This window comes from Talpa europaea (assembly GCF_964194135.1).
Source record: "Talpa europaea genome assembly, chromosome: 8".
Classification (NCBI taxonomy): Eukaryota; Metazoa; Chordata; class Mammalia; order Eulipotyphla; family Talpidae; genus Talpa; species Talpa europaea.
The window spans coordinates 19,917,164-19,944,273 of NC_140075.1; the positions used below are offsets into that span (position 1 = coordinate 19,917,164).

The 27,110-nt window shown below is 45.3% G+C and overlaps 1 protein-coding gene across 1 annotated transcript in view; it reads right to left on the reverse strand.

Annotated features, from left to right (window-relative positions):
* Nucleotides 1-5,816: 5,816 nt before the first annotated feature.
* LOC311175201 (uncharacterized protein) overlaps nucleotides 5,817-27,110 on the reverse strand; it is a gene marked incomplete at its 5' end in the record, with an annotated part of 63,345 nt that continues 42,051 nt past the window's right edge. Inside the window, 2 exons of the mRNA XM_084240114.1 lie at nucleotides 5,817-7,042; nucleotides 7,590-10,132. Coding sequence (XP_084096240.1) covers nucleotides 9,084-10,132 — 1,049 coding nt within the window. The 3' untranslated portion in view covers nucleotides 5,817-7,042; nucleotides 7,590-9,083. The remainder of the gene's footprint in view (nucleotides 7,043-7,589; nucleotides 10,133-27,110) is intronic.

Here is a 27,110-nt window from a genome sequence, read left to right on the forward strand (position 1 = left end):
TTGTTCTTTAAGTTCTTCTTGTTCTTGTAATTCTACGTCTCCTTCTTCTTCATCTTCTTCTGTTTCTTCTCCATTTTTTGCTTTTTCAATTATTTCTTCTTCTTCTGCTTCTTCTACTTCTTTTTCAGCTTATTTTTCTTTTATTTCTGTTTTTTCGGCTTATTCTGTTTTTTCTGATTTTTCGGGTTATTCTTCTGTTTCTACTTCTTGTACTTCTTGTTCTTTTATTTCTTCTTGTTCCTCTTGTAGTTCTACATCTCCTTCTTCTCTTCTTCATCTTCTGTTTCTTCTGCACTTTTTAATCTTTCTGTTACTTCTTCTTCTGCTGCTTCTTCCTCAGTTGATTCTTCTGTTATTTCTGCATTTTTGGCTTCTTCTTCTGTTATTTCTGCTGTATCGTCTTATTCTTCTGTTTTTAGTGCATTTTCGGCTTATTATTCTGTTATTTCTTCTGTTTCGGCTTATTATTCTGTTATTTCTACTTTTTCGGCTTTTTCTTCTGTTTCTATTTCTTGTTCTTTTTGTTCTTCTTGTTGTTCTTGTATTTCTACATCTCCTTCTTCTTCTTCTTCTTCTACTGTTTCTTCTGCATTTTTTGCTTTTTCAATTACTTCTTCTCCTTTTTCTGCTTCTTTTTCAGCTTATTCTTTTGTTATTTCTGCTGTTTCGGCTTATTCTTCTTTTATTTCTGCTTTTTCGGCTTATCCTTCTGTTATTTCTGCCTTTTCTGCTTATTCTTCTCTTTCTACTTATTGTTCTTCCTGTTCTTTTAGTTCTTCTTGTTCTTCCGTACTTCTACATATCCTTCTTCGTCTTCCACTCTTTCTTCTGCATTTTTCTTTTTCAATTACTTCCTGTTCTTCTGCTTCTTCTTCACCTTATTCTTCTTTTATTTCTGCTTTTTCCTCTTAATCTTCTCTTTATTCTTCTTGTTCTTCTGTTATTTCTAATTTTTCCTTATTCTTCTGTTTCTTCTTGTTCTTCTAGTTCTTGTAGTTCTACATCTCCTTTTTCTTCTTCTTCTTCATCTTCTTCTCTTTATTCTGCATTTTTTCTTTTTCAATTACTTGCTCTTATTCTGCTTCTTCTTCAGCTTATTCTTCTGTTATTTCTGCTTTTTAGGCTTATTCCTCTGTTATTTCTGCTTTTTCCTCTTATTCTTCATTTTCTTCTTCTTGTTCTTTTTGTTCTTCTAGTTCTTGTTCCTCTCGTAGTTCTCCATCTCCTTTTTTTTCTTCTTTGTCTTCTTCTGTTTCTTCTGCATTTTTTGGTTTTTCAAGTACTTCTTCTGCATCTTCTGCTTCTTTTTCAGCTTTTTCTTCTGTTATTTCTGCTGTTTTGTCTTATTCTTCTGTTATTTCTGCGTTTTCGTCTTATTCTTCTGTTATTTCTGCTTTTTCCTCTTTTTCTTCTGTTTCTTCTTGTTATTCTTGTTCTTCTATTTTCTTTTCTTCTCTTGCTGTTCTGCATCTCCTTCTTCTTTTTCTTCATCATATTCCGTTTCTTCTGTATTTTTTGTTTTTTCAATTAGTTGCTCTTATTCTGCTTCTTTTGCTTCTTCTTCAGCTGATTCTTCTCTTATTTCTGCTTTTTTGGCTTATTCTTCTGTTATTTCTGCTTTTTCCACTTATTCTTCTGTTTCTTCTTCTTGTTCTTCTTGTTCTTCTAGTTCTTGTTGTTCTTCTTGTAGTTCTACATCTCCTTCTTCTTCTTGTTCATCTTCTGTTTCTTCTGCATTTTTTGCTTTTTCAAGTACTTCTTCTGATTCTTCTGCTTCTTTTTCAGCTTTTTCTTCTGCTATTTTTACTATTTCGGCTTATTCTTCTTTTATTTCTGCTTTATCGGTTTATTCTTCTGTTATCTCTGCTTTTTCCTCTTATTCTTCTTTTTTTTCTTTCTGTTCTTTTGTTCAACTAGTTCTTCCTGTTCTTCTGGTAGTTCTACATCTCCTTCTTCTTCATCTTCTTCTGCATTTTTTGCTTTTTCAATTACTTCTTCCTCTGCTCCTCCTCAGCTTAATCTATTTTTATTTCTGCTTTTTTGGCTTATTCTTCTGTTATTTCTGCTTTTTCGGTTTATTCTTCTATTATTTCTCCTTTTTCCTATTATACATATGTTTCTTCTTATTGCTCTTCTTGTTCTTCTAGTTCTTCTTGTTCTTCTTATAGCTCTACATCTCCTTCTTCTTATTATTCATCATATTCTGTTTCTTCTGCATTTTTTGCTTTTTCAATTAATTTCTCTTATTCTGCTTCTTCTGCGTCTTCATCAGCTGATTCTTCTGTTATTTCTACTGTTTCGGCTTATTCTTCTGTTATTTCTGCTTTTTCAGCTTATTCTTCTGTTATTTCTGATTTTTCGGTTTATTCGTCTGTTATTTCTGATTTTTTGGCTTATTCTTCTGTAATTTCTGCTTTTTCCTCTTACTCATCTGTTTCTTCTTCTTGTTCTTCTAGTTCTTGTTGTTCTTCCTGTAGTTCTACATCTCCTCCTTCTTCTTCTTCGAAGATGAACAAGAAGAAGGAGATGTAGAAATACAAGAAGAACAAGATGAACAAGACGACAAGAAGAACAAGAATTATAAAGAGAACAATAAGACAAAAAAGCAGAAATAACAAAAGTATAAGCCAAAAAAGAATAAACATCAGAAGAATAAGATGAAAAAGAAGAAATAACAGAAGAAAAAGAACTAAAATCAGAAATAAAAGAAGATTAAACTGAGGAAGAAGCAGAAGAAGCAGAAGAAGAAGAAATTGAAAAAGCACAGAATGAATTAGAAACACAAGAAGATGAAGAAGGAGAAGGAGATGTAGAGCTACAAGAACAAGATGACCACGAATAAAAAACAGAAGAATAAGAGGAAGAAGCAGAAATTACAGAAGAATCAGCTGAAGAAGAAGCAGAAGAAGCAGAATAAGGGCAAGTAATTGAAAAAGCAAAAAATGCAGAAGAAACAGAAGAAGATGAAGAAGAAGAAGAAGAAGAAGAAGAAGGACATATAGAACTACAAGAAGAACAAAAGAACTAAAAGAACAAGGAGAACAAGAAAGAAGTAGAAACAGAAGAATAAGAGAAAAAGCAAAAATAACAGAAGAAGAAGTCGAAACAGCAGACATAACAGAAGAAAAAGTCGAAAAAGCAGAAATAACAGAAGAATAAGCTGATGAAGTAGCAGAAGACGCACAAGAAGTAGAAGTTATTGAAAAAACAAAAAGTGCAGAAGAAACAGAATGTGAAGAAGAAGAAGAAGGAGATGTAGAACTACAAGAAGAACAAGAAGAATTAGAAGAACAAGAAGAACAAGATGAAAAAAAGAATAATAGGAGAAAGCAGAAATAACAGAAGCATAAGCCGAGAAGCAGAAATAACAGAAGCATAAGACGAAACAGCAGAAATAACAGAAGAATAAGCTAAAAATGCTGAAATAAGAGAAGATACAGCGGAGGAAGAAGCATAAGAAGAAGAATAAATTGAAAAAGCAAAAAATGCAGAAGAAACAGAAGAAGTTGAAAAAGAAGATGGAGATGTAGAAATACAAGAAGAAAAAGACGAACTAGAAGAACAAGAAGAACAAGAATTAGAAACAGAAGAATAAGCCGAAAAACTGAAATAAGAGAAGAATAAGCCGAAACAGCAGAATGAAGAGATGAATAAGCTGAAAAAGAAGCAGAAGAGAACAAGAAGAACTAGAAGAACAAGAAGAACAAGGAGTAGAAACAGAAGAATAAGAGGAAAAAGCAAAAATAACAGAAGAAGATTTCGAAAAAGCAGAAATAACAGAAGAATAAGCCGAAAAAGCAGAATAACAGAATAAGCTGATGAAGAAGCAGAAGAGGCAGATGAAGAAGAAGGAGAAGGAGATGTAGAACTACAAGAACAAGAAGAAATGAAAGAAAAAAAGAACAAGAGTAGAAGCAGAAGAATAAGCCTAAAAAGCAGAAACAAAAGAAGAATAAGCCGAAAAAGCAGGAAAAAAAAAACAGAAGAATAAGCCGAAAGAGCAGAAATAACAGAAGCATAAGCTGAAAATAAGCAGAAAAAGCAGAATAAGAAGAAGTAATTGAAAAGGGAAAATATTCAGAAGAAACAGAAGAAGATGGAGAAGAAGAAGAAGGAGATATAGAACTACAAGAAGAACAAGAAGTGCTAGAAGAACAAGAAGAACAAGAAGAAACAGAAGAATGAGAGGAAAAAGCAGAAATAGAAGAATAAGCATAAAAAGCAGAAATAACAGAAGAATAGACGAAACAGCAGAAATAACAGAAGAAAAAGCCAAAAATGCAGAAATAACAGAAGATTCAGCTGAGGAGGAAGCAGGAGAAGAAGAAGTAATTGAAAAAGCAAAAAATGCAGAAGAAACAGAGGAAGATGAAAAAGAAGAAGTAGATATAGAACTACAAGAAACACAAGAAGAACTAAAAGAACAAGAAGAACAAGAGTTAGAAAAAGAAGAATAAGAGGAAAAAGCATAAATAACAGAAGAATAAGCCGAATAAGCCAAAATAAGAGAAGATTCAGCTGAGGAAGAAGAAGAAGAAGAAGAAGAAGAAGAAGAAGAAGAAGAAGAAGAAGAAGAAGAAGAAGGAGAAGGAGAAGGAGAAGGAGAAGGAGAAGGAGAAGGGGAAGGGGAAGGGGAAGGGGAAGGGGAAGGGGAAGGGGAAGGGGAAGGGGAAGGGGAAGGGGAAGGGGAAGGGGAAGGGGAAGGAGAAGGAGAAGGAGAAGGAGAAGGAGAAGGAGAAGAAGAAGAAGAAGAAGAAGAAGAAGAAGAAGAAGAAGAAGAAGAAGAAGAAGAAGAAGAAGAAGAAGAAGAAGAAGAAGAAGAAGATAAATAATTGGAAAAACAAAAATGCAGATGAAACCGAAGTAGATGAAGAAGACGGAGATGTAGAACTACAAAAAGAAAAAGAAGAAATAGAAGAACAAGAAGAAACAGTAGAATAAGATGCAAAAGAAGATATAACAGAAGAATAAGCTGAAAAAGCAGAAATAACAGAAGAATAAGCCGAAGGCAGCAATATAAGATGAATAAGCAGAAAAAGCAGAAATAACAGAAGAATAAGCCAAAAAACAGAAATAACAGAAGAATACGCTGAAGAAGAAGCAGAAGAAACAGAAGAAGAAGCAATTGAAAAAGCAAAAAGGTCACAAGAAACAGAAGAAGATGAAGAAGAAGAAGGAGATGTAGAACTACAAGAAGAAAAAGAAGAAATAGAAGAACAAGAAGAAGAAACAGAAGAATAAGACGAAAGAACAAAAAAAAACAGAAGAATAAGCTGAAGAAGACAGAGAAGAAGCAGAAGAAGAAGAGGTAATTGAAAAAGCAGAAAATGAAGAAGAAACAGAAGAAGATGAAGAAGAAGGAGATCAGAACTACAAGAAGAAAAAGAAGAAGAAGAACTAGAAGAACAACAAGAACAAGAAGAGGAAACAGAAGAATAAGAGGAAAAAGCAGAAATAACAAAAGAATAACCCGAAAACTCAGAAATAACAGAAGAAAAAGCCAAAAAAGTGAATTAATAGAAGAATAAGCCGAAAAATCAGAAATAAGAGTTGATTAAGCAGAGGAAGACGCAGAAGAAGCAGAAGAAGAAGTAATTGAAAAAACAAAATATGCAGAAGAAACAGAAAAGAATGAAGAAAAAGAAGGAGATGTAGTACTACAAGAAGAACAAGAAACTAGAAGAACAAGAAGAACAAGAAGAAGAAACATAAGAATAAGAGGAAAAAGTGGAGATAACAGAAGAATAAGCCGAAAAAGCAGATATAACAGAAGAATAAGCCGAAAAAGCAGAAATAAGAGAAGAAGACGCTGAAGAAGAAGCAGAAGAAGCAAAATAAGAAGAAGTAATTGAATAAGCAAGATGTGCAGAAGAACCAGAAGAAGATGAAGAAAAAGAAGAAGGAGATGTAGAACTACAAGAAGAACAAGAAGAGCTAGAAGAACAAGAATAAGAAACAGAAGAAAAAGAGGAAAAAGCATAAATAACAGAAGTATAAGCCGAAAAAGCAGAAATAACAGATGAATAAGCAGAAAAAGCAGCAATATAAGATGAATAAGCAGAAAAAGCAGAAATAACACAAGAATAAGCTAAAGAAGAAGCAGAAGTACCAGAAGAAGAAGATGTAATTGAAAAAGCAAAAGATGCAGAAGAAACAGAAGAAGATGAATAAGAAGAAGTAGGAGATGTAGAACTACAAGAAGAACAAGAAGAATTAGAAGAACAAGAATAACAAGAGGAAAAACAGAAGAATAAGAGGAAAAAGCAGAAATAACAGAAGAATAGGCTGGAAAAGAGAAATAACAGAAGAATAAGCTGAAGAAGAAGCAGAAGAAACAGAAGAAGAAGCAACAGAAAAAGCAAAAAGGTCAGAAGAAACAGAAGATGAAGAAGAAGAAGGAGATGCATAATTACAAGAAGAAAAAGACGAACTTGAAGAACAATAAGAAGAAACAGAAGAATAAGGCGAAAGAGCAAAAAAAAAAAAAACAGAAGAATAAGCTGAAGAAGACGAAGAAGAAGCAGAAGAAGAAGAGGAAATTGAAAAAGCAGAAAATGCAGAAGAATTAGAAGAAGATGAAGAAGATGAAGGAGATGTAGAACTACAAGAAGAAAATGAAGAACGAGAAGAACAACAAGAACAAGAAGAGAAAACAGAAGAATAAGAGGAAAAAGCAAAAATAACAGAAGAAGTCGAAAGAGCAGAAATAACAGAAGAATAAGCCGAAAAATCAAAAATAAGAGAAGAATAAGCTGATGATGAAGCAGAAGAAGCAGAATAACAAGTAATTGAAAAAACAAAAAGTGCAGAAGAAACAGGAGAAGATGAAGAAGAAGAAAAATGTGATGTAGAACTACAAGAAGAACAAGAAGAAACAGAAGAATAAGAGGAAAAAGCAGTAAAACAGAAGAATAAGCCGAAAAAGCAGAAAAAACAGAAGATTCAGCTGAGGGAGAAGCAGAGGAAGAAGAATAAGAGCAAGTAATTGAAAAAGCAAAAAATGCAGAAGAAACAGAAGAAGATGAAGACGAAGAAGAAGGACCTATAGAACTACAAGAAGAACAAAAGATCTAAAAGAAAAAGAAGAACAAAAATAGAAACTGAAGAATAAGCCGAAAAAACAGAAATTACAGAAGAATAAGCCGAAAAGGCAGAAATAAGAGAATATAAGCCAAAACAGCAGAAAGAACAGAAGAATAAGATGAAAAAGAAGCAGAAGGAGAAGAAGAAGAAGAACTTGAAAAGGCAAAAAATGCATGAGAAACAGAAGACGATGAAGAAGAAGAAGAAGGAGATGGAGAACTACAAGAAGAACAAGAAGAACTAGAAGAAAAATAAGAGCAAGAATTAGAATAGGAAGAATAAGACAAAAAAGCAGAAATAACAAAAGAATAAGCCGAAAAAGAAGAAATATCAGAAGAATAAGACGAAAAAGCAGAAATAACAGAAGAATAAGCCGAAAAAGCAAAAATAACAGTATATTCAGATGAAGAAGGAGCAGAAGAAGCAGCAGAAGAAGAAGTAATTGAAAAAATATGCAGAAGAAATAGACGAATTTGAAGAAAAAGAAGAAGGACATGTAGAACTACAAGAAGAACAAGAAGAACTAGAAGAACTAGAAGAACAAGAAGAAGAAACAGAAGAATAAGAGGAAAAAGCAGAAATAAGAGAAGAATGAGCCAAAAAAGCAGAAATAACAGAAGAATAAGACGTAACAGCAGAAATAGCAGAAGAATAAGCCAAAAAAGCAGAAATAACAGAAGATTCAGTTGATGAAGAAGCAGAAATAGCAGAACAAGAAGTAATTGAAAAAGCAAGAAATGCAGAAGAAACAAGAAGATGAAGAAAAATAAGAAGGAGGTGTAGAACTACAAGAAGAACTAGAAGAACTAGAAGAAATAGAAGAAATGGAAGAATAAGAGGAAAAAGCAGAAATAACAGAAGAATAAGCCGAAAAAGCAGAAATAACTGAAGAATCAGCTGCAGAAGAAGCAGAAGAGCAGAATAAGAGCAAGAAATTGGAAAAGCAAAAAATACAGAAGAAGATGAACTGGAGGAAGAACATGTAGAAATACAAGAAGAACAAAAGGAATACAAAACAAGGAGAACAAGAAGTAGAAACAGTAGAATATGAGGAAAAAGCAAAAATAACAGAAGAGGAAGTCAAAAAAGCAGAAATAACAGAAGAATAAGCCGAATAAGCAGAAATAACAGAAGAATAAGACGAAAAAGCAGAAATAACAGAAGAATAAGCCGAAAAAGCAAAAATAACAGTATATTCAGATGAAGAAGGAGCAGAAGAAGCAGCAGAAGAAGAAGTAATTGAAAAAATATGCAGAAGAAATAGACGAATTTGAAGAAAAAGAAGAAGGACATGTAGAACTACAAGAAGAACAAGAAGAACTAGAAGAACTAGAAGAACAAGAAGAACAAGAAGAAGAAACAGAAGAATAAGAGGAAAAAGCAGAAATAAGAGAAGAATGAGCCAAAAAAGCAGAAATAACAGAAGAATTAGACGTAACAGCAGAAATAGCAGAAGAATAAGCCAAAAAAGCAGAAATAACAGAAGATTCAGTTGATGAAGAAGCAGAAATAGCAGAACAAGAAGTAATTGAAAAAGCAAGAAATGCAGAAGAAACAAGAAGATGAAGAAAAATAAGAAGGAGGTGTAGAACTACAAGAAGAACTAGAAGAACTAGAAGAAATAGAAGAAATGGAAGAATAAGAGGAAAAAGCAGAAATAACAGAAGAATAAGCGGAAAAAGCAAATAACTGAAGAATCAGCTGCAGAAGAAGCAGAAGAGCAGAATAAGAGCAAGAAATTGGAAAAGCAAAAAATACAGAAGAAGATGAACTGGAGGAAGAACATGTAGAAATACAAGAAGAACAAAAGGAATACAAAACAAGGAGAACAAGAAGTAGAAACAGTAGAATATGAGGAAAAAGCAAAAATAACAGAAGAGGAAGTCAAAAAAGCAGAAATAACAGAAGAATAAGCCGAATAAGCAGAAATAACAGAAGAATAAGACGAAAAAGCAGAAATAACAGAAGAATAAGCCGAAAAAGCAAAAATAACAGTATATTCAGATGAAGAAGGAGCAGAAGAAGCAGCAGAAGAAGAAGTAATTGAAAAAATATGCAGAAGAAATAGACGAATTTGAAGAAAAAGAAGAAGGACATGTAGAACTACAAGAAGAACAAGAAGAACTAGAAGAACTAGAAGAACAAGAAGAACAAGAAGAAGAAACAGAAGAATAAGAGGAAAAAGCAGAAATAAGAGAAGAATGAGCCAAAAAAGCAGAAATAACAGAAGAATTAGACGTAACAGCAGAAATAGCAGAAGAATAAGCCAAAAAAGCAGAAATAACAGAAGATTCAGTTGATGAAGAAGCAGAAATAGCAGAACAAGAAGTAATTGAAAAAGCAAGAAATGCAGAAGAAACAAGAAGATGAAGAAGAATAAGAAGGAGGTGTAGAACTACAAGAAGAACTAGAAGAAATAGAAGAAATAGAAGAAATGGAAGAATAAGAGGAAAAAGCAGAAATAACAGAAGAATAAGCCCAAAGAGAAGAAATAAAAGAAGAATAAGCTGAAGCAGAAGCAGAAGCAGAAGCAGAAGCAGAAGCAGAAGCAGAAGAAGAAGAAGAAGAAGAAGAAGAAGAAGAAGAAGAAGAAGAAGAAGAAGAAGAAGAAGACGGAGATATAGAACTACAAAAAGAACAAGAAGAAATACAAGAACAAGAAGAAACAGTAGAATAAGAGGAAAAAAAGAAATAACTGAAGAATAAGCCGAAAAAGCAGAAATAACAGAAGAATAAGCCGAAACAACAGCAATATAAGATGAATAAGCAGAAAAAAGCAGAAATAACAGAAGAATAAGCTGAAGAAAAAGCAGAAGTACCAGAATAAGATGTAATTGAAAAAGCAAAAAATGCAGAAGAAATAGAAGAAGATGACAAAGAAGTAGTAGGAGATGTAGAACTACAAGAAGAACAAGAAGAACTAGAAGAACAAGAAGAACAAGAAGAAACAGAAGAATAAGAGGAAAAGCAGAAATAACAGAAGAATAAGCCGAAAAAGCAGAAATAAAGGAGGAATAATCAGCAAAAGCAGAAATAACAGAAGAATAAGCTTAATAAGAAGCAGAAGAACCAGAAGAAGAAGATCTACTTGAAAAAGCAAAAAATGCAGAAGAAACAGAAGAAGATGAGGAGAAGAATAAGGAGATGTAGAACTACAAGAACAAGAAGAACTAGAAGAACAACAAGAAGAAACAGAAGAATAAGAGGAAAAATCAGAAATAACAGAAGAATAAGGTAATGAAGAAGCAGAAGAAACAGAAGAAGAAGCAATTGAAAAAGCAAAAAAGGTCAGAAGAAAAAGAAGAAGATGAAGAAGAAGAAGAAGGAGATGTAGAACTACAAGAAGAAAAAGAAGAACTAGAAGAACAAGAAGAAATAGAAGAATAAGAAGAAAGAGCAAAAAAACAGAAGAATAAGCTGAAGAAGACGGAGAAGAAGCAGAAGAAGAAGAGGAAATTGAAAAAGCAGAAAATGCAGAAGAAACAGAAGAAGATGAAGAAGAAGAAGGAGATGTAGAACTACAAGAAGAAAAAGAAGAACTAGAAGAACAACAAGAACAAGAAGAGCAAACATAAGAATAAGAGGAAAAACCAGAAATAACAGATGAATAAGCCGAAAAAGCAGAAATAAAGGAGGAATAATCAGCAAAAGCAGAAATAACAGAAGAATAAGCTTAATAAGAAGCAGAAGAACCAGAAAAAGAAGATGTACTTGAAAAAGAAAAAAATGCAGAAGAAACAGAAGAAGATGAGGAGTAGAATAAGGAGATGTAGAACTACAAGAAGAACAAGAAGAAACAGAAGAATAAGAGGAAAAAGCAGAAATAACAGAAGAATAAGGTAATGAAGAAGCAGAAGAAACAAGAAGAAGCAATGAAAAAGCAAAAAGGTCAGAAGAAACAGAAGAAGATGAAGAAGAAGAAGAAGGAGATGTAGAACTACAAGAAGAAAAAGAAGAACTAGAAGAACAAGAAGAAACAGAAGAATAAGAAGAAAGAGCAAAAAAACAGAATAAGCTGAAGAAGTCAGAGAAGAAGCAGAAGAAGAAGAGGTTATTGAAAAAGCAGAAAATGCAGAAGAAGAAGAAGAAGAAGAAGAAGGAGATGTAGAACTACAAGAAGAAAAAGAAGAACTAGAAGAACAACAAGAACAAGAAGAGCAAACATAAGAATAAGAGGAAAAGGCAGAAATAACAGAAGAATAAGCCGAAAAAGCAGAAATAAAGGAGGAATAATCAGCAAAAGCAGAAATAACAGAAGAATAAGCTTAATAAGGAGCAGAAGAACCAGAAGAAGAAGATGTACTTGAAAAAGCAAAAAATGCAGAAGAAACAGAAGAAGATGAGGAGAAGAATAAGGAGATGTAGAACTACAAGAAGAACAAGAAGAACAATAAGAACAACAAGAAGGAACAGAAATTAAGAGGAAAAAGCAGAAATAACAGAAGAATAAGCCGAATAAGCAGAAATAACAGAAGAATTACCTGAAGAAGAAGGAGAAGCAAGAGCAGAAGATATTGAAAAACCAGAAAATCCAATAGAAACAGAAGAAGATGAAGAAGAAGAAGAGGGTGATGTAGAACTACAAGAAGAACAAGAAGAACTAGAAGAACAACAATAACAAGAAGAGCAAACAGAAGAATAAGAGGAAAAAGGAGAAATAACAGAAGAATAAGACGAAAAAGCAGAAATAAAAGCAAAATAAGCTGAAAAAGAGAAATAACAGAAGAATAAACCGAAAAAGCAGCAATATAAGATGAATAAGCAGAAAAACCAGAAATAACAGAAGAAGCTGAAGAAGAAGCAGAAGTACCAGAAGAAGAAGATGAAATTGAAAAAGCAAAAAATGCAGAAGAAACAGAAGATGAAGAAGAAGAAGTAGGAGATGTAGAACTACAAGAATAACAAGAAGAACTAGAAGAACAAGAAGAAGAAACAGAAGAATAAGTGGAAAAAGCAGAAATGACAGAAGAATAAGCCAAAAAACAGAAATAACAGAAGAATACGCTGAAGAAGAAGCAGAAGAAACAGAAGAAGAAGCAATTGAAAAAGCAAAAAGGTCACAAGAAACAGAAGAAGATGAAGAAGAAGAAGGAGATGTAGAACTACAAGAAGAAAAAGAAGAAATAGAAGAACAAGAAGAAGAAACAGAAGAATTAGACGAAAGAACAAAAAAAACCAGAAGAATAAGCTGAAGAAGACAGAGAAGAAGCAGAAGAAGAGGTAATTGAAAAAGCAGAAAATGAAGAAGAAACAGAAGAAGATGAAGAAGAAGGAGATCAGAACTACAAGAAGAAAAAGAAGAAGAAGAACTAGAAGAACAACAAGAACAAGAAGAGGAAAGAGAAGAATAAGAGGAAAAAGCAGAAATAACAAAAGAATAACCCGAAAACTGAGAAATAACAGAAGAAAAAGCCAAAAAAGTGAATTAATAGAAGAATAAGCCGAAAAATCAGAAATAAGAGTTGATTAAGCAGAGGAAGACGCAGAAGAAGCAGAAGAAGAAGTAATTGAAAAAACAAAATATGCAGAAGAAACAGAAAAGGATGAAGAAAAAGAAGGAGATGTAGAACTACAAGAAGAACAAGAAACTAGAAGAACAAGAAGAACAAGAAGAAGAAACATAAGAATAAGAGGAAAAAGTGGAGATAACAGAAGAATAAGCCGAAAAAGCAGATATAACAGAAGAATAAGCCGAAAAAGCAGAAATAAGAGAAGAAGACGCTGAAGAAGAAGCAGAAGAAGCAGAATAAGAAGAAGTAATTGAATAAGCAAGATGTGCAGAAGAACCAGAAGAAGATGAAGAAAAAGAAGAAGGAGATGTAGAACTACAAGAAGAACAAGAAGAGCTAGAAGAACAAGAATAAGAAACAGAAGAAAAAGAGGAAAAAGCATAAATAACAGAAGTATAAGCCGAAAAAGCAGAAATAACAGATGAATAAGCAGAAAAAGCAGCAATATAAGATGAATAAGCAGAAAAAGCAGAAATAACACAAGAATAAGCTAAAGAAGAAGCAGAAGTACCAGAAGAAGAAGATGTAATTGAAAAAGCAAAAGATGCAGAAGAAACAGAAGAAGATGAATAAGAAGAAGTAGGAGATGTAGAACTACAAGAAGAACAAGAAGAATTAGAAGAACAAGAATAACAAGAGGAAAAACAGAAGAATAAGAGGAAAAAGCAGAAATAACAGAAGAATAAGCCGGAAAACAGAAATAACAGAAGAATAAGTTGAAGAAGAAGCAGAAGAAACAGAAGAAGAAGCAACTGAAAAAGCAAAAAGGTCAGAAGAAACAGAAGATGAAGAAGAAGAAGGAGATGTAGAACAAGAAGAAAAAGACGAACTTGAAGAATAATAAGAAGAAACAGAAGAATAAGATGAAAGAGCAAAAAAAACAGAAGAATAAACTGAAGAAGACGGAGAAGAAGCAGAAGAAGAAGAGGTAATTGAAAATGCACAAAATGCAGAAGAAACAGAAGAAGATGAAGAAGAAGAAGGAGATGTAGAACTACAAGAAGAAAAAGAAGAACGAGAAGAACAACAAGAACAAGAAGAGAAAACAGAAGAATAAGAGGAAAAAGGAGAAATAACAGAAGAATAAGCTGAAAAAGCAGAAATAACAGAAGAATAACATGAAGAAGAAGCAGAAGAAACAGAAGAAGAAGTAATTGAAAAAGAAAAAAGTCAGAAGAAACAGAAAAAGATGAAGAAGAAGAAGGAGATGTAGAAATACAAGAAGAAACAGATCTAGAAAAAATGAAGAACAAGAAGGAGAAACAGAAGAATAAGACGAAAAAGCAGAAAAAACAGAAGAATAACCTGAAGAAGACGGAGAAGAAGCAGAAGAAGAGGTAATTGAAAGATCAGAAAATGCAGAAGAAACAGAAGAAGATGAAGAAGAAGAAGGAGATGTAGAACTACAAGAAGAAAAAGAAGAACTAGAAGACCAACAAGAACAAGAAGAGGAAACAGAAGAATAAGTGGAAAAAGAAGAAATAACAAAAGAATAAGCCGAAAAAGCAGAAATAACAGAAGAATAAGCCGAAAAAGCTAAATAATAGAAGTTAAGCCTAAAACCCAGAAATAACAGTAGATTAAGTTGAGGAAGAAGCAGAAGAAGCAGAAGAAGAAGTAATTGAAAAAGCAAAATATGCAGAAGAAACAGAAGAAGATGAAGAATATGAAGGAGATGTAGAAATACAAGAACAAGAAACTAGAAGAACAAGAAGAACAAAAAGAAGAAACATAAGAATAAGAGGAAAAGTAGAGATAACAGAAGCATAAGCCGAAAAAGCTGATATAACAGAAGAATAAGCCGAAAAAGCAGAAATAACAGAAGAAGAAGCCGAAGAAGAAGCAGAAGAAGCAGAATAAGAAGAATGAATTGAAAAAGCAAAATTGGAAGAAGTAACAGAAGATGAAGAAAAAGAAGGAGATGTAGAACTACAAGAAGAAAAGAAGATCTAGAAGAACAACAAGAACAAGAAGAGCAAACAGAAGAATAAGAGTAAAAAGCAGAAATAACAGAAGTATAAGAGGAAAAAGTAGAAATAACAGATGAATAAGCAGTAAAAGCAGAATTGAAAGAAGAATAAGCTGAAGAAGAAGCAGAACTACCAGAAGAAGAAGATGTAAATGAAAAAGCCAAAAATGCAGAAGAAAAAGAAGATGAGGAGAAGAATAAGGAGACGTAGAACTACAAGAAGAAAAAGAAGAACTAGAAGAACAAGAAGACCAAGAAGTAGGAACAGAGGATTAAGAGGAAAAAGCAGAAATAACAGAAGAATAGCCGAATAAGCAGAAATAACAGAAGACTTACCTGAAGAAGAAGGAGAAGAAGCAAGAGCAGAAGGTATTGAAAAACCAGAAAATCCAGTAGAAAAAGAAGAAGACGATGAAGAAGAAGAGGGTGATGTAGAACTACAAGACCAACAAGAAGAACTAGAAGAACAACAAGAACAAGAAGTGCAAACAGAAGAATAAGAGGAAAAAGGAGAAATAACAAAAGAATAAGACGAAAAAGCAGAAATAACAGTAAAATAAGCTGAAAAAGCAGAAATAACAGAAGAATAAGCCGAAAAAGCAGTAATATAAGATGAATAAGCAGAAAAAGCAGAAATAACAGAAGAAGCTGAAGAAGAAGCACAAGTACCAGAAGAAGATGTAATAGAAAAAGCAAAACATGCAGAAGAAACAGAAGAAGATGAAGAAGAAGAAGTAGGAGATGTAGAACTACAAAAAGAAAAATAAGAACTAGTAGAAAAGAAGAACAAGAAGAAACAGAAGAATAAGAGGAAAAAGCAGAAATAACAGAAGAATAAGCCGAAAAAGAGAAATAACAGAAGAATAAGCTGAAGAAGAAGCAGAAGAAACAGAAGAAGAAGCAATTGAAAAAGCAAAAAGGTCAGAAGAAACAGAAGAAGATGAAGAAGAAGAAGAAGGAGATGGAGAACTACAGGAAGAAACAGAAGAACTAGAAGAACAACAAGAACAAGAACAGGAAACAGAAGAAAAAGAGGAAAAAGCAGAAATAACAAAAGAATAAGCCGAAAAATCAGAAATAACAGAAGAATAAGCCGAAAAAGCGAATTAATAGAAGAATAAGCCGAAAAACCAGAAATAACAGTAGATTAAGCAGAGGAAGAAGCAGAAGAAGAAGTAATTGAGAAAGCAAAATCTGCAGAAGAAACAGAAGAAGATGAAGAAAATGAAGGAGATGTAGAACTACAACAAGAACAAGAAACTAGAAGAACAAGAAGAACAAAAAGAAGAAACATAAGAATAAGAGGAAAAAGTAGAGATAACAGAAGAATAAGCCGAAAAAGCAGATATAACAGAAGAAGAAGCCGAAAAAGCAGAAATTAGAGAAGAAGAAGCTGAAGAAGAAGCAGAAGAAGCAGAATAAGAAAAAGTAATTGAAAAAACAAAATGTGCAGAAGAAACAGAACAAGATGAAGAAGAAGGAGATGTAGAACTACAAGAAGAACAAGAAGAACTAGAAGAACAACAAGAACAAGAAGAGCAAACAGAAGAATAAGAGGAAAAAGCAGAAATAACAGAAGTATAAGCCGAAAAAGCAGAAATAACAGATGAATAAGCAGAAAAAGCAGAAATAACAGAAGAATAAGCTGAAAAAGAAGCAGAAGTACCAGAAGAAGAAGATGTAAATGAAAAAGCAAAAAATGCAGAAGAAACAGAAGAAGATGAAGAAGAAGAATAAGAAGATGTAGAACTACAAGAAGAACAAGAAGAACTAGAAGAACAAGAAGAACAAGAAGACGAAAGAGAAGAATAAGACGACAAAGCAGAAATAACGGAAGAATAAGCCGAAAAAGTAGAAATAACAGAAGAATAAGGTGAAGAAGAAGCAGAAGAAACAGAAGAAGTAAGTGAAAAAGCAAAGAAGTCAGAAGAAACAGAAGAGGATGAAGAATAAGAAGTAGATGTAGAAATACAAGAAGAAAAAGAAGAACTAGACGAACAACAAGAACAAGAAGAGGAAACAGAAGAATAAGAGGAAAAAGGAGAAATAACAAAAGAATAAGACGAAAAAGCAGAAGTAACAGTAAAATAAGCTGAAAAAGCAGAAATAACAGAAGAATAAGCCAAAAAAGCAGCAATATAAGATGAATAAGCAGAAAAGGCAGAAATAACAGAAGAATAAGCTGAAGAAGAAGCAGAAGTACCAGAAGAAGAAGATGTAATTGAAAAAGCAAAAAATGCAGAAGAAACAGAAGAAGATGAAGAATAAGAAGAAATTGAAAAAGCAGAAAATGCAGAAGAAAAAGAAGAAGATGAAGAAGAAAGAGATGTAGACCCCGCCCTCCCAACTCTGCATGAGCAAAGGTGTAGTTCACAGGACCGCCGATAGGGGTCGCTGGAGAGGCGGTTCAGGGACCCTCAGCCCCACGGGGGCAGGCGTACCTCTACCCCATGGGGAAACGGGACCCTCTTCCCCCATGGTGGAACGGGGCCCACTTCCTGGTAACAGTAAAACTTCCCCCGGGGTACACCTGCACCCTCCTTTCGCACTCACACGCCCAGGGGCAGGACGTGTGTACGACGAAACCCTAGACGGTGGGGCTGGGTCTCGCCGTGTGTACAAAGACGCCCTAGATGGAGGGGCGGGGTCTCCGTCACGGAGGGCAACCCCTGTAAGCCACAGACAGGCGGAATGCACCGCATCCTCCAAACTGCAGGCAGACAGGCCGGCGGGGAAAAGTGGAGCCTGACCCCGCCCACCGGACTCTGCATGAGCAAATGTGCAGTTCACAGGGCCGCCGCTAGCGGGCGCGGGCGAGGGGGTTTGGGGACCCAGAGCCCCCAAGGGGGTAGGGGAACCTCTACCTCAGGGGGAAACGGGACCCTCTTCCCACTTGGGGGAACGGGGCCCACTTCCACCTTGGGGGAACGGTAAATATTCCTCCTGGGGCACACCTGCACCCTCCACTCGGACTCACACCCCAGGGGCACGACGTGCGCCCCAAGACGCCCTAGATGGAGGGGCGGGGTCACCGACAGGGAGGGCCTCCCCTGTAAGCCACAGACAGGCGGCGCCCGCCGAGTCCTCCAAAACTGCAGGCAGACAGGCCGGCGGGGAAAGCCCTTAACAACCTAGCACCAATCAAAGGGGAAGAGTCCTCACCAGGCTCAGCAGCGCTGATGAGCCCCAGGCTCCGCCTCCGGCCGGAGACTGAGCCCGCCCTCCCAACTCTGCATGAGCAAAGGTGCAGTTCACATCGCTGCCGCTAGGGGGCGCGGGCGAGGGGGTTCGGGGACCCTCAGCGACCACGGGGGTAGGGGAACCTCTACCCCAGAGGGAAACGGGACCCTCTCTACCCTTGGGGGAACGGGGCCTACTACCCCCTTGGGGAACGGTATACATTCGCCCAGGGCACACCTGCAGCCTCCTCGCGCACTGACACACCCAGGGGCAGGCCGTGCGCCCGAAGACGCCCTAGACGGAGGGACGGGGTCGCCATCAGGGAGGGCAACCCCTGCAAGCCATGGAGTGGCGGCGATCGCGGCCTCCTCCAAAACTGCAGGTAAACAGGGCGGCGGGGAAAGCCCTTAGTAACCCAGCACCACTCAAAGGGGAAGAGTCCTCACCAGGCTCAGCAGCGCTGATGAGCCCCAGTCTCCGCCTCCGGCCGGAGACTGAGCCCGCCCTCCCGACTCTGCATGAGCAAAGGTGCATTTCAAAGCGCCGCCGCTAGGGGGCACGTGCGAGTGTGTTCGGGGACCCTCAGCGACCACGGGGGTAGGGGAATATCTACCCCAGGGGGAAACGGGACCCTCTCCCCCCTTGGGGGAACGGGGCCTACTTCCCTCTTGGGGAACCGTAAACCTTCGCCCGGGGCACACCTGCAGCCTTCTCACGCACTGACACCCCCAGGGGCAGGCCGTGCACCCGAAGACGCCCTAGACGGAGGGACGGGGTCGCCATCAGGGAGGGCAACCCCTGCAAGCCACCGAGTGGCGGCGACAGTGGCCTCCTCCAAAACTGCCGGCAGACAGGTCTGTGTGGGTAGCCCCTGGCAACCCAGCAGCACTCAAAGGGGAAGAGACCTCACCAGGCTGAGCAGTGCTGATGAGCCCCAGGCTCTGCCTCCAGCCGGAGCCTCACCCTGCCCACCCGACTCTGCATGAGCAAAGGTGTAGTTCACCGGGCTGCCACTAGGGGGTGCTGGCGAGGCGGTTCGGGGACCCTCAGCCCCCACGGGGGCAGGCGGACTTCTACCCCATAGGGAAAAGGGACCCTCTTCCCCCATGTTGGAATGGGGCCCACGTCCCCGTAACGGTAAATCTTCCCCCGGGGCACACCTGCACCCTCCTCTCGCACTCACACGCCCAGGGGCTGGCCATGTGTACGACGAAGCCCTAGACGGAGGGGCTGTTCTCGCCGTGTGTACAATGGCGTCCTAGACGGAGGAGCGGGGTCTCCGTCAGGGAGGGCAACCCCTGTAAGCCACAGACAGGCGGCACCCGCCGCGTCCTCCAAACTGCAGGAAGACAGGCCGGCGGGGAAAGCCCCTAGCAAACAGCACCAATCAGAGGGGAAGAGTCCTCACCTGGCTCAGCAGCGCTGATGATCCCCAGGCTCCACTCCGGCCGGGAGTGGAGCCTATCCCCGCCCACCGGAGTCTGCATAAGCAAAAGTGCAGTTCACAGGGCCACCGCTAGGGGGCGCGGGCGAGGAGGTTCGGGGACCCAGAGCCCCCACGGGGGTAGGGGAACCTCTACCCCAGGGGTAAACGGGACCCTCTTCCCCCTTGGGGGAACGGGGCCCAATTCCCCCTTGTGGGAAAGGTAAATCATCCTCCCGGGGCACACATGCACACTCCTTTCGGACTCACAAACCCAGGGACAGGACGTGCGCCCCAACACGCCCTAGACAGATGGAAGGGGTCTCCGTCAGGGAGGGCAACCCCTGTAAGCCACAGACAGGCGGCGCGTGCCGCGTCCTCCAAACTGCAGGCAGACAGGCCGGCGGGGAAAACCCCTAGCAAACCAGCACCAAACAGAGGGGAAGTGTGCTCACCTGGCTCAGCAGCGCTATTGAGCCTGACCCCGCCCACCGACTCTGGCTGCGCACAGATGCACTTCCTAGGGAAACCGCTAGGGGGCGCTGGTGAGGGGGTTCAGGGACCCTCAGCCCCCTCGATGCTAAGGGGACCTAAGCACCCATGGGGGTACGGAACTTTCCTCCGCATGGGGGAACGGGGCCCTCTTCTCCTTCGAGGAAGCCCAAATCTTACTCCCAGGGCACGCCTGAACCCAACTCTCGCACTCACAGCCCCAGCGGCGGGGCCGTGCGCCACAGACGCCCTAGACGGAGGGCTGGGGTCCCTGTCAGGGGAAGGAATAACCTGTAAGCCAGGGAAAAGCGGCGACCGCGGCCTCTTCCAAAACTGCAGGCACACAGGCCGGCGTGGAAAGCCCCGGGCAAGCCAGCACCACTCAAAGAGGAAGAGTCTGCACCTGGCCCAGAAGCGCTGATGAGCCCAAAGGCTCTGCCCCTGTCCGGAGAATGACCCCGCCCACCCGACTCTGGCTGCGCACAGGCGCAATTCCTAGGGCCGCCGCTAGGGTGCACTAGTGAGGGGGTTCGGGGACGCCCAGCCCCCACAGGGCTGGGACAACCCCTGCACCCGTGGGGTACGGGTTTGTCCTCCCCCATGGGGGAATGGGGACATCTTCCCCTGCACAGAAGCCCAAACATTCCTCCCGGGGCACGCCTGCACCCTCCTCTTGCACTCACAGCCCCAGCGGCGGGGCTGTGCGCCTCAGATGCCCTAGACGGAGGGCCGGGGTCCAGGTTAGGGGAGGGCTCCCCTGGAAGCCAAGGACAAGCGGCGACCGCGGCCTCTTCCAAAACTGCAGGCACACAGGCCTGCGCGGCAAAAAGCCCCAGGCAAGGCAGCACCACTCAAAGTGGAAGAGTATGCACCTGCCCAGCAGCTCTTGATGAGCCCAAGGCCCCGCCCCTGGCCGGAGCCTGACCCCGCCCACCCGACACTGGCTGCGCACAGGTGCGCATCCTAGGGCCGCCGCTAGGGGGCGCTGGTGAGGTCGTTCGGGCACCGACAGCACCCACCGGGCTGGGGCCACCCCTGCACCCATGGGGGTACGGGATTATCCTCCCCATGGGGGAACAGGGTCCCCTTCCCCTTCGCGGAAGGCCCAACCTTCCTCCCGGGGCACGCCTGCACCCTCCTCTCGCACTCACAGCACCAGCGGTGGGGCCGTGCGCCCGCAGGCGCCGTAGACGGACTGCCGGGTTCCCGATCAGGGGAGGGCACCCCCTGGAAGCCAGGGACGAGCGGCGACCGCGGCCTCTTCCAAAACGCCAGGCACACAGGCCGGCGTGGCAAAAAGCCCAGGGCAAGGCAGCAACACTTAAAAGGTAAGAGTCCGCACCTGGCCCAGGAGCTCTTGATGAGCCCCAGGCCCCGCCCCTGGCCGGAGCCTGACCCCGCCCACCCGACTCTGGCTGCGCACAGGTCCACTTCCTAGGGCCGCCGCTAGGGGGCGCTGGTGAGGGGGGTTCGGGGACCCTCAGCCCCCACCGGGCTGGGGCCACCCCTGCACCCATGGGGTTACGGGATTGTCCTCCCCCATGGGGGAACGGGGCCCCATTCCCCTTCGCGGAATCCCCAACCTTCCTCCCGGGGCACGCCTGCACCCTCCTCTCGCACTCACAGCCCCAGCGGCGGGGCCGTGCGCCCGCAGACGCCCTAGATGGAGGGCCGGGTTCTCGATCAGGGGAGGCACCCCCTGGAACCCAGGGAAGAGCGGCGACCGCGGCCTCTTCCAAAACGGCAGGCACACAGGCCGGCGCGGCAAAAAGCCCCGGGCAAGGCAGCACCACTCAAAGGGGAAGAGTCTGCACCTGGCCCAGCAGCTCTTGATGAGCCCCAGGGCCCGCCCCTGCCCGGAGCCTAACCCCGCCCCCCGACTCTGGCTGTGCACAGGTGCACAACCTAGGGCCGCCGCTAGGGGGCGCTGGTGAGGGGGTTCGGGTACCCTCAGCCGTCACCGGGCTGGGGCCAGCCCTGCACCCATGGGGGTACGGGATTTTCCTCCCCCATGGGAGTACGGGGCCCCCTTCCCCTTCGCGGAAGCCCAAACCTTCCTCCCGGGGCACGCCTGCACCCTGCTCTCGCACTCACAGACCCAGCGGCGGGGCCGTGCGCCCGCAGACGCCCTAGACGGAGGGCCGAGGTCCCCGTCAGGGGAGGGCACCCCCTGGAATCCAGGGACGAGCGGCGACCGCGGCCTCTTCCAAAACGGCAGGCACACAGGCTTGCGCGGAAAAATGCCCCGGGCAAGGCAGCACCACTCAAAGGGGAAGGGTCCGCAACTGGCCCAGCAGCTCTTAATGAGCCCCAGACCCCGCCCCTGGCCGTTGCCTGACCCCGCCCACCCGACTCTGGTTTCGCACAGGTGCACTTCCTAGGGACGCCGCTAGGGGGCGCTGGTGAGGGGGGGTCGGGGACCTTCAGCACACACCGGGCAGGGGCCACCCTGCACCCATGGGGGTATGGTATTGTCCTCCCCCATGGGGGAACGGGGCCCCCTTCCCCTTCGCGGAAACCCCAACCTTCCTCCCGGGGCACGCCTGAACTCTGCTCTCGCACTCAGAGACCCAGCGGCGGGGCCGTGCGCCCGCAGACGCCCTAGACGGAGGGACGTGGTCCCTGTCAGGTGAGCGCACCACCTGGAAGCCAGGGACGAGCAGCGACCGCGGCCTCTTCCAAAATGGCAGGCACACAGGCCGGCGCAGCAAAAAGCCCCGGGCAAGGCAGCTTCACTTAAAAGGCAAGAGTCCGCACCTGGCCCAGGAGCTCTTCATGAGCCCCAGGCCCCGCCCCTGGCCGGAGCCTGACCCCGCCCACCCGACTCTGGCTGCGCACAGGTGCACTTCCTTGGGCCGCCGCTAGGGGGCGCTGGTGAGGGGGTTCGGGGACCCTCAGCCCCCACCGGGCTGGGGCCACCCCTGCACCCATGGGGGTACGGGATTGTCCTCCCCCATGGGGGAACGGGATCCCCTTCCCCGTCGCGGAATCCCCAACCTTCCTCCCGGGGCACGCCTGCACCCTGCTCTCGCACTCACAGTCCGAGCGGCGGGGCCGTGCGCCCGCAGACGCCCTAGACGGGGGGCCGGGGTCCCCGTCAGGGGAGGGCACCCCCTGGAACCCAGGGACGAGCGGCGACCGCGGCCTCTTCCAAAACGGCAGGCACACATGCTTGCGCGGAAAAATGCCCCGGGCAAGGAAGCACCACTCAAAGGGGAAGGGTCCGCACCTGAGCCCCAGGCCCCGCCCCTGGCCCTTGCCTGACCCCGCCCACCCGATTCTGGATGCGCACCGGTGCACGTCCTAGGGCCGCCGTAAGGGGGCGCTGGTGAGGGGGTTCGGGGACCCTCAGCCCCCACCGGGCTGGGGCCACCCCTGCACCCATGGGGTACGGGATTGTCCTCCCCCATGGGGGAACGGGGCCCCCTTCCCGTTCGCGAAGCCCCAACCTTCCACCCGGGGCACCCCTGCACCATCCTCTCGCACTCACAGCCCCAGCGGTGGGGCCGTGTGCCCGCAGACGCCCTAGACGGAGGGCCGGGTTCCTGATCAGGGGAGGGCACCCCCTGGAAGCCAGGGACGAGCGGCGACCGCGGCCTCTTCCAAAAGGGCAGGCACACAGGCCGGCGCGGCAAATAGCCCCGGGCAAGGCAGCAACACTCAAAGGGGAAGGGTCCGCACCGGGCCCAGAAGCTCTTGATGAGCCCCAGGCCCCGCCCCTGGCCGGAGACTGTTCCCGCCCCCCAACTCTGGCTGCGCACAGGTGCACATCCTAGGGCCGCCGCTAGGGGGCGCTGGTGAGGTCGTTCGGGCACCGACAGCACCCACCGGGCTGGGTCCACCCCTGCACCCATGGGGGTACGGGATTGTCCTCCCCCATGGGGGAACGGGGCCCCCTTCCCCTTCGCGGAAGACCCAACCTTCCTCCTGGGGCACGCCTGCACCCTCCTTCTGCACTCACAGCCCCAGCGGCGGGGCCGTGCGCCCGCACACGCCCTAGACGGAGGGCCGAGGTCCCCGTCAGGGGAGGGCACCCCCTGGAATCCAGGGACGAGCGGCGACCGCGGCCTCTTCCAAAACGGCAGGCACACAGGCTTGCGCGGAAAAATGCCCCGGGCAAGGCAGCACCACTCAAAGGGGAAGGGTCCGCACCTGGCCCAGCAACTCTTGATGAGCCCCAGGCCCCGCCCCTGGCCGGAGCCTGACCCCGCCCACCCGACTCTGGCTGCACGCAGGAGCATTTCCTAGGGCCGCTGGGATGGGGCGCTGGTGAGGCGGTTCGGGGACCCTCAGCCCCCACCGGGCTGGGGCCACCCCTGCACCCATGGGGGTACGGGATTGTCCTCCCCCATGGGGGAACGGGGCCCCCTTCCCCTTCGCGGAAGCCCCAACCTTCCTCCCAGGGCACGCCTGCACCCTGCTCTCGCACTCAGAGACCCAGCGGCGGGGCCGTGCGCCCGCAGACGCCCTGACAGAGGGCCGGGTTCCCGATCAGGGGAGGGCACCCCTGGAAAACAGGGACGAGCGGCGACCGCGGCCTCTTCCAAAACGGTAGGCACACAGGCCTGTGCGGCAAAAACCCCCGGGCAAGGCAGCACCACTCAAAGGGGAAGAGTCCGCACCTGGCCCAGCAACTCTTGATGAGCCCCAGGCCCCGCCCCTGGCCGGAGCCTGACCCCGCCCACCCGACTCTGGCTGCACGCAGGAGCATTTCCTAGGGCCGCCGGGATGGGGCGCTGGTGAGGCGGTTCGGGACCCTCAGCCCCCACAAGGCTGGGGCCACCCTTGCACCCATGGGGGTACGGGATTGTCCTCCCCCATGGGGGAACGGGGCCCCCTTCCTCTTCGCGGAAGCCCCAACCTTCCTCCCGGGGCACGCCTGCACTCTCCTCTCGCACACACAGCCCCAGCGGCGGGGCCGTGCGCCCGCAGACGCCGTAGACGGAGGGCTGGGTTACCGATCAGGGGAGGGCACCCCCTGGAAGCCAGGGACGATCGGCGACAGCGGCCTCTTCCAAAACGGCAGGCAGACAGGCTTGCGCGGAAAAATGCCCCGGGGAAGGCAGCACCACTCAAAGGGGAAGGGTCCGCACCTGGCCCAGCAGCTCTTGATGAGCCCCAGGCCCCGCCCCTGGCCGGAGCCTGACCCCGCCCACCCGACTCTGGCTGCGCACAGGTGTACTTCCTAGGGTCGCCGCTAGGGGGAGCTGGTGAGGGGGTTCGGGGACCCTCAGCCCCCACCGGGCTGGGGCCAACCCTGCACCCATGGGGTACGGGATTATCCTCCCCTTGGGGGAACGGGGCACTCTTCCCTTTAGCGGAAGCCCCAACCTTCCTCCCAGGGCACGCCTGCACCCTCCTCTCGCACTCACAGCCCCAGCGGCGTTGCCGTGCGCCCGCAGGCGCCCTAGATGGAGGTCCGGGGTCCCCGTCAGGGGAGGGCACCCCCTGGAAGCCAGGGACGAGCGGCAACCGCAGCCTCTTCGAAAACGGCAGGCACACAGGCTTGCGCGGAAAAATGCCCCGGGCAAGCCAGCACCACTCAAAGGGGTAGGGTCCTCACCCGGCCCAGCAGCGCTGATGAACCAGGATGCGCACCTGGCTAGAGCCTAACCCCCCCACCCGACTCTGGCTGCGCACATGTTCACTTCCTAGGGCCGCCGCTAGGGGGCGCTAGTGAGGGCGTTCGGGTATCCTCAGCCCCCACTGGGCTGGGGCCACCTCTGCACCCAAGGGGGTACGGGATTGTCTTCCCCCATGGGGTTACGGGGCCCTCTTCCCCTTCGCGGAAGCCCAAACCTTCCTCCCGGGGCTCGCCTGCACCCTCCTATTACACTCACAGCCCAAGCGTCGGGGACGTGCGCCCGCAGATGCCCTAGACGGAGGGCCGGTTCCCTCTTGGGAGGGCATTCGCTGTAAGCCGGGGACAAACGGCGACCGTGGCCTCTTCCAAAACTGCAGTCACACAGGCCTGCGCGGAAAGCCCCGGGCAAGCCAGCACCACTCAAGTGGGAAAGAGTCCGCACCTGGCCCAGCAGCGCTGATGAGACCCAGGCTCCGCCCCTCGCCGGAGCCTGACCCCGCCCACCCGACAATGGCTGCGCACAGGTGCACTTACTAGGGCCGCCGCTTGGCGCTGTTGAGGGTGTTCAGGGACCCTCAGCCCCCTCGGGTGTATTGGGACCTCTGCACCCATGGGGGAAAGGAGCTTTACTCCCCCATGGGGAATCGGGGCCCTCTTCCCCTCGGGGGAAGCCCAAATCTTCCTCCCGGGGCAAGCCTACACCCTCCTCTCGGACTCACAGCCCCAGTCTACTTGCAGTCCTTCCTCTCTCATGCGGTTCCATTCTTATACCCTGGTCGCTCCTCCCATCGTGCCTCTCAGTCTCGCGTGATTTACAGGAGATCGCAGGGGTTTCTCCGAAGGTGAAACAGTAAATCGAAACCTAATTCTTACCCCGTCTTTGGCTTTCAGGTTCCCTAGGCCTAAGTTGACCCATCCAGATGCCACTGGGGTGTCCTGGTCAAGTACCATGGCGCCAAGTACTTGCCTGACCGCCATAGCAAAATAGCTCTTTGTTTCGCCTCCATAGCCGACGGATAAACCATACACTGAAGGCACAAACAGTCAGGAGCTAAGGCTACCACCCTGCCCCAAGCTTGTAACTCTGGGAGGAGTCCTTTAAACCAGGCAATGAGACCCTCACCTGTAACAGGGGTAACACAAATTAAACTGTACAGAGGGTTACAATGTATGTGAGCAATTAACAAAAGTGTGTCTATCCCTTTTTACATTAGAGCTGTCTGCTGACCAAGCACAAAATGTCCATTCTGCAAATGTCCATTCATATATTACTGTGTTGACAACGCAGAAGCAACACCGGCAGCTAAATTTCCGTAGTGTCTGTATTTACAGCAGCTTGAGTGACAGCAATGGCGGCAGCGGCCGCAGTCGCGGCCACTGCTATCGAAACGGCAACAATAGCTGCAGTGATGCTAAAATCACGTCACCTCCTAGGTAGAACAGGGGAAAGGTGTGCAGAAACATCCACGGGCATGACTAAAATAGAAGGTAGACGAACGATCACCTCTCTCTCCACACTCCAGACCCAGGAGGCAGAGAGGTGGCAGGTCTCTGCTGAACAGTTCAACACAGTGGCATTTCCTGCATTATTGGGGAGGACAAAAAAGAAGGGAGGGGACAAACAGACAGCAGCAGACAAACTCTTCAACCCATTATTCTGGACACTAGCGGATTGTTCAAAGGTACTGTTTGCTAAATAAGTGCCATTATATAACTTCACCTCACCCTGGCCCACCAGGGCAAAAGGGCACCAGTCCAGACATGAACGATTATCATATACACAAATATCCTAACAAAGTCTCACATAACCATACAAACAAGCTCAAGCGTTCCAGGGTCTGACAGCTTCCTGACACCATTTATTAGCAT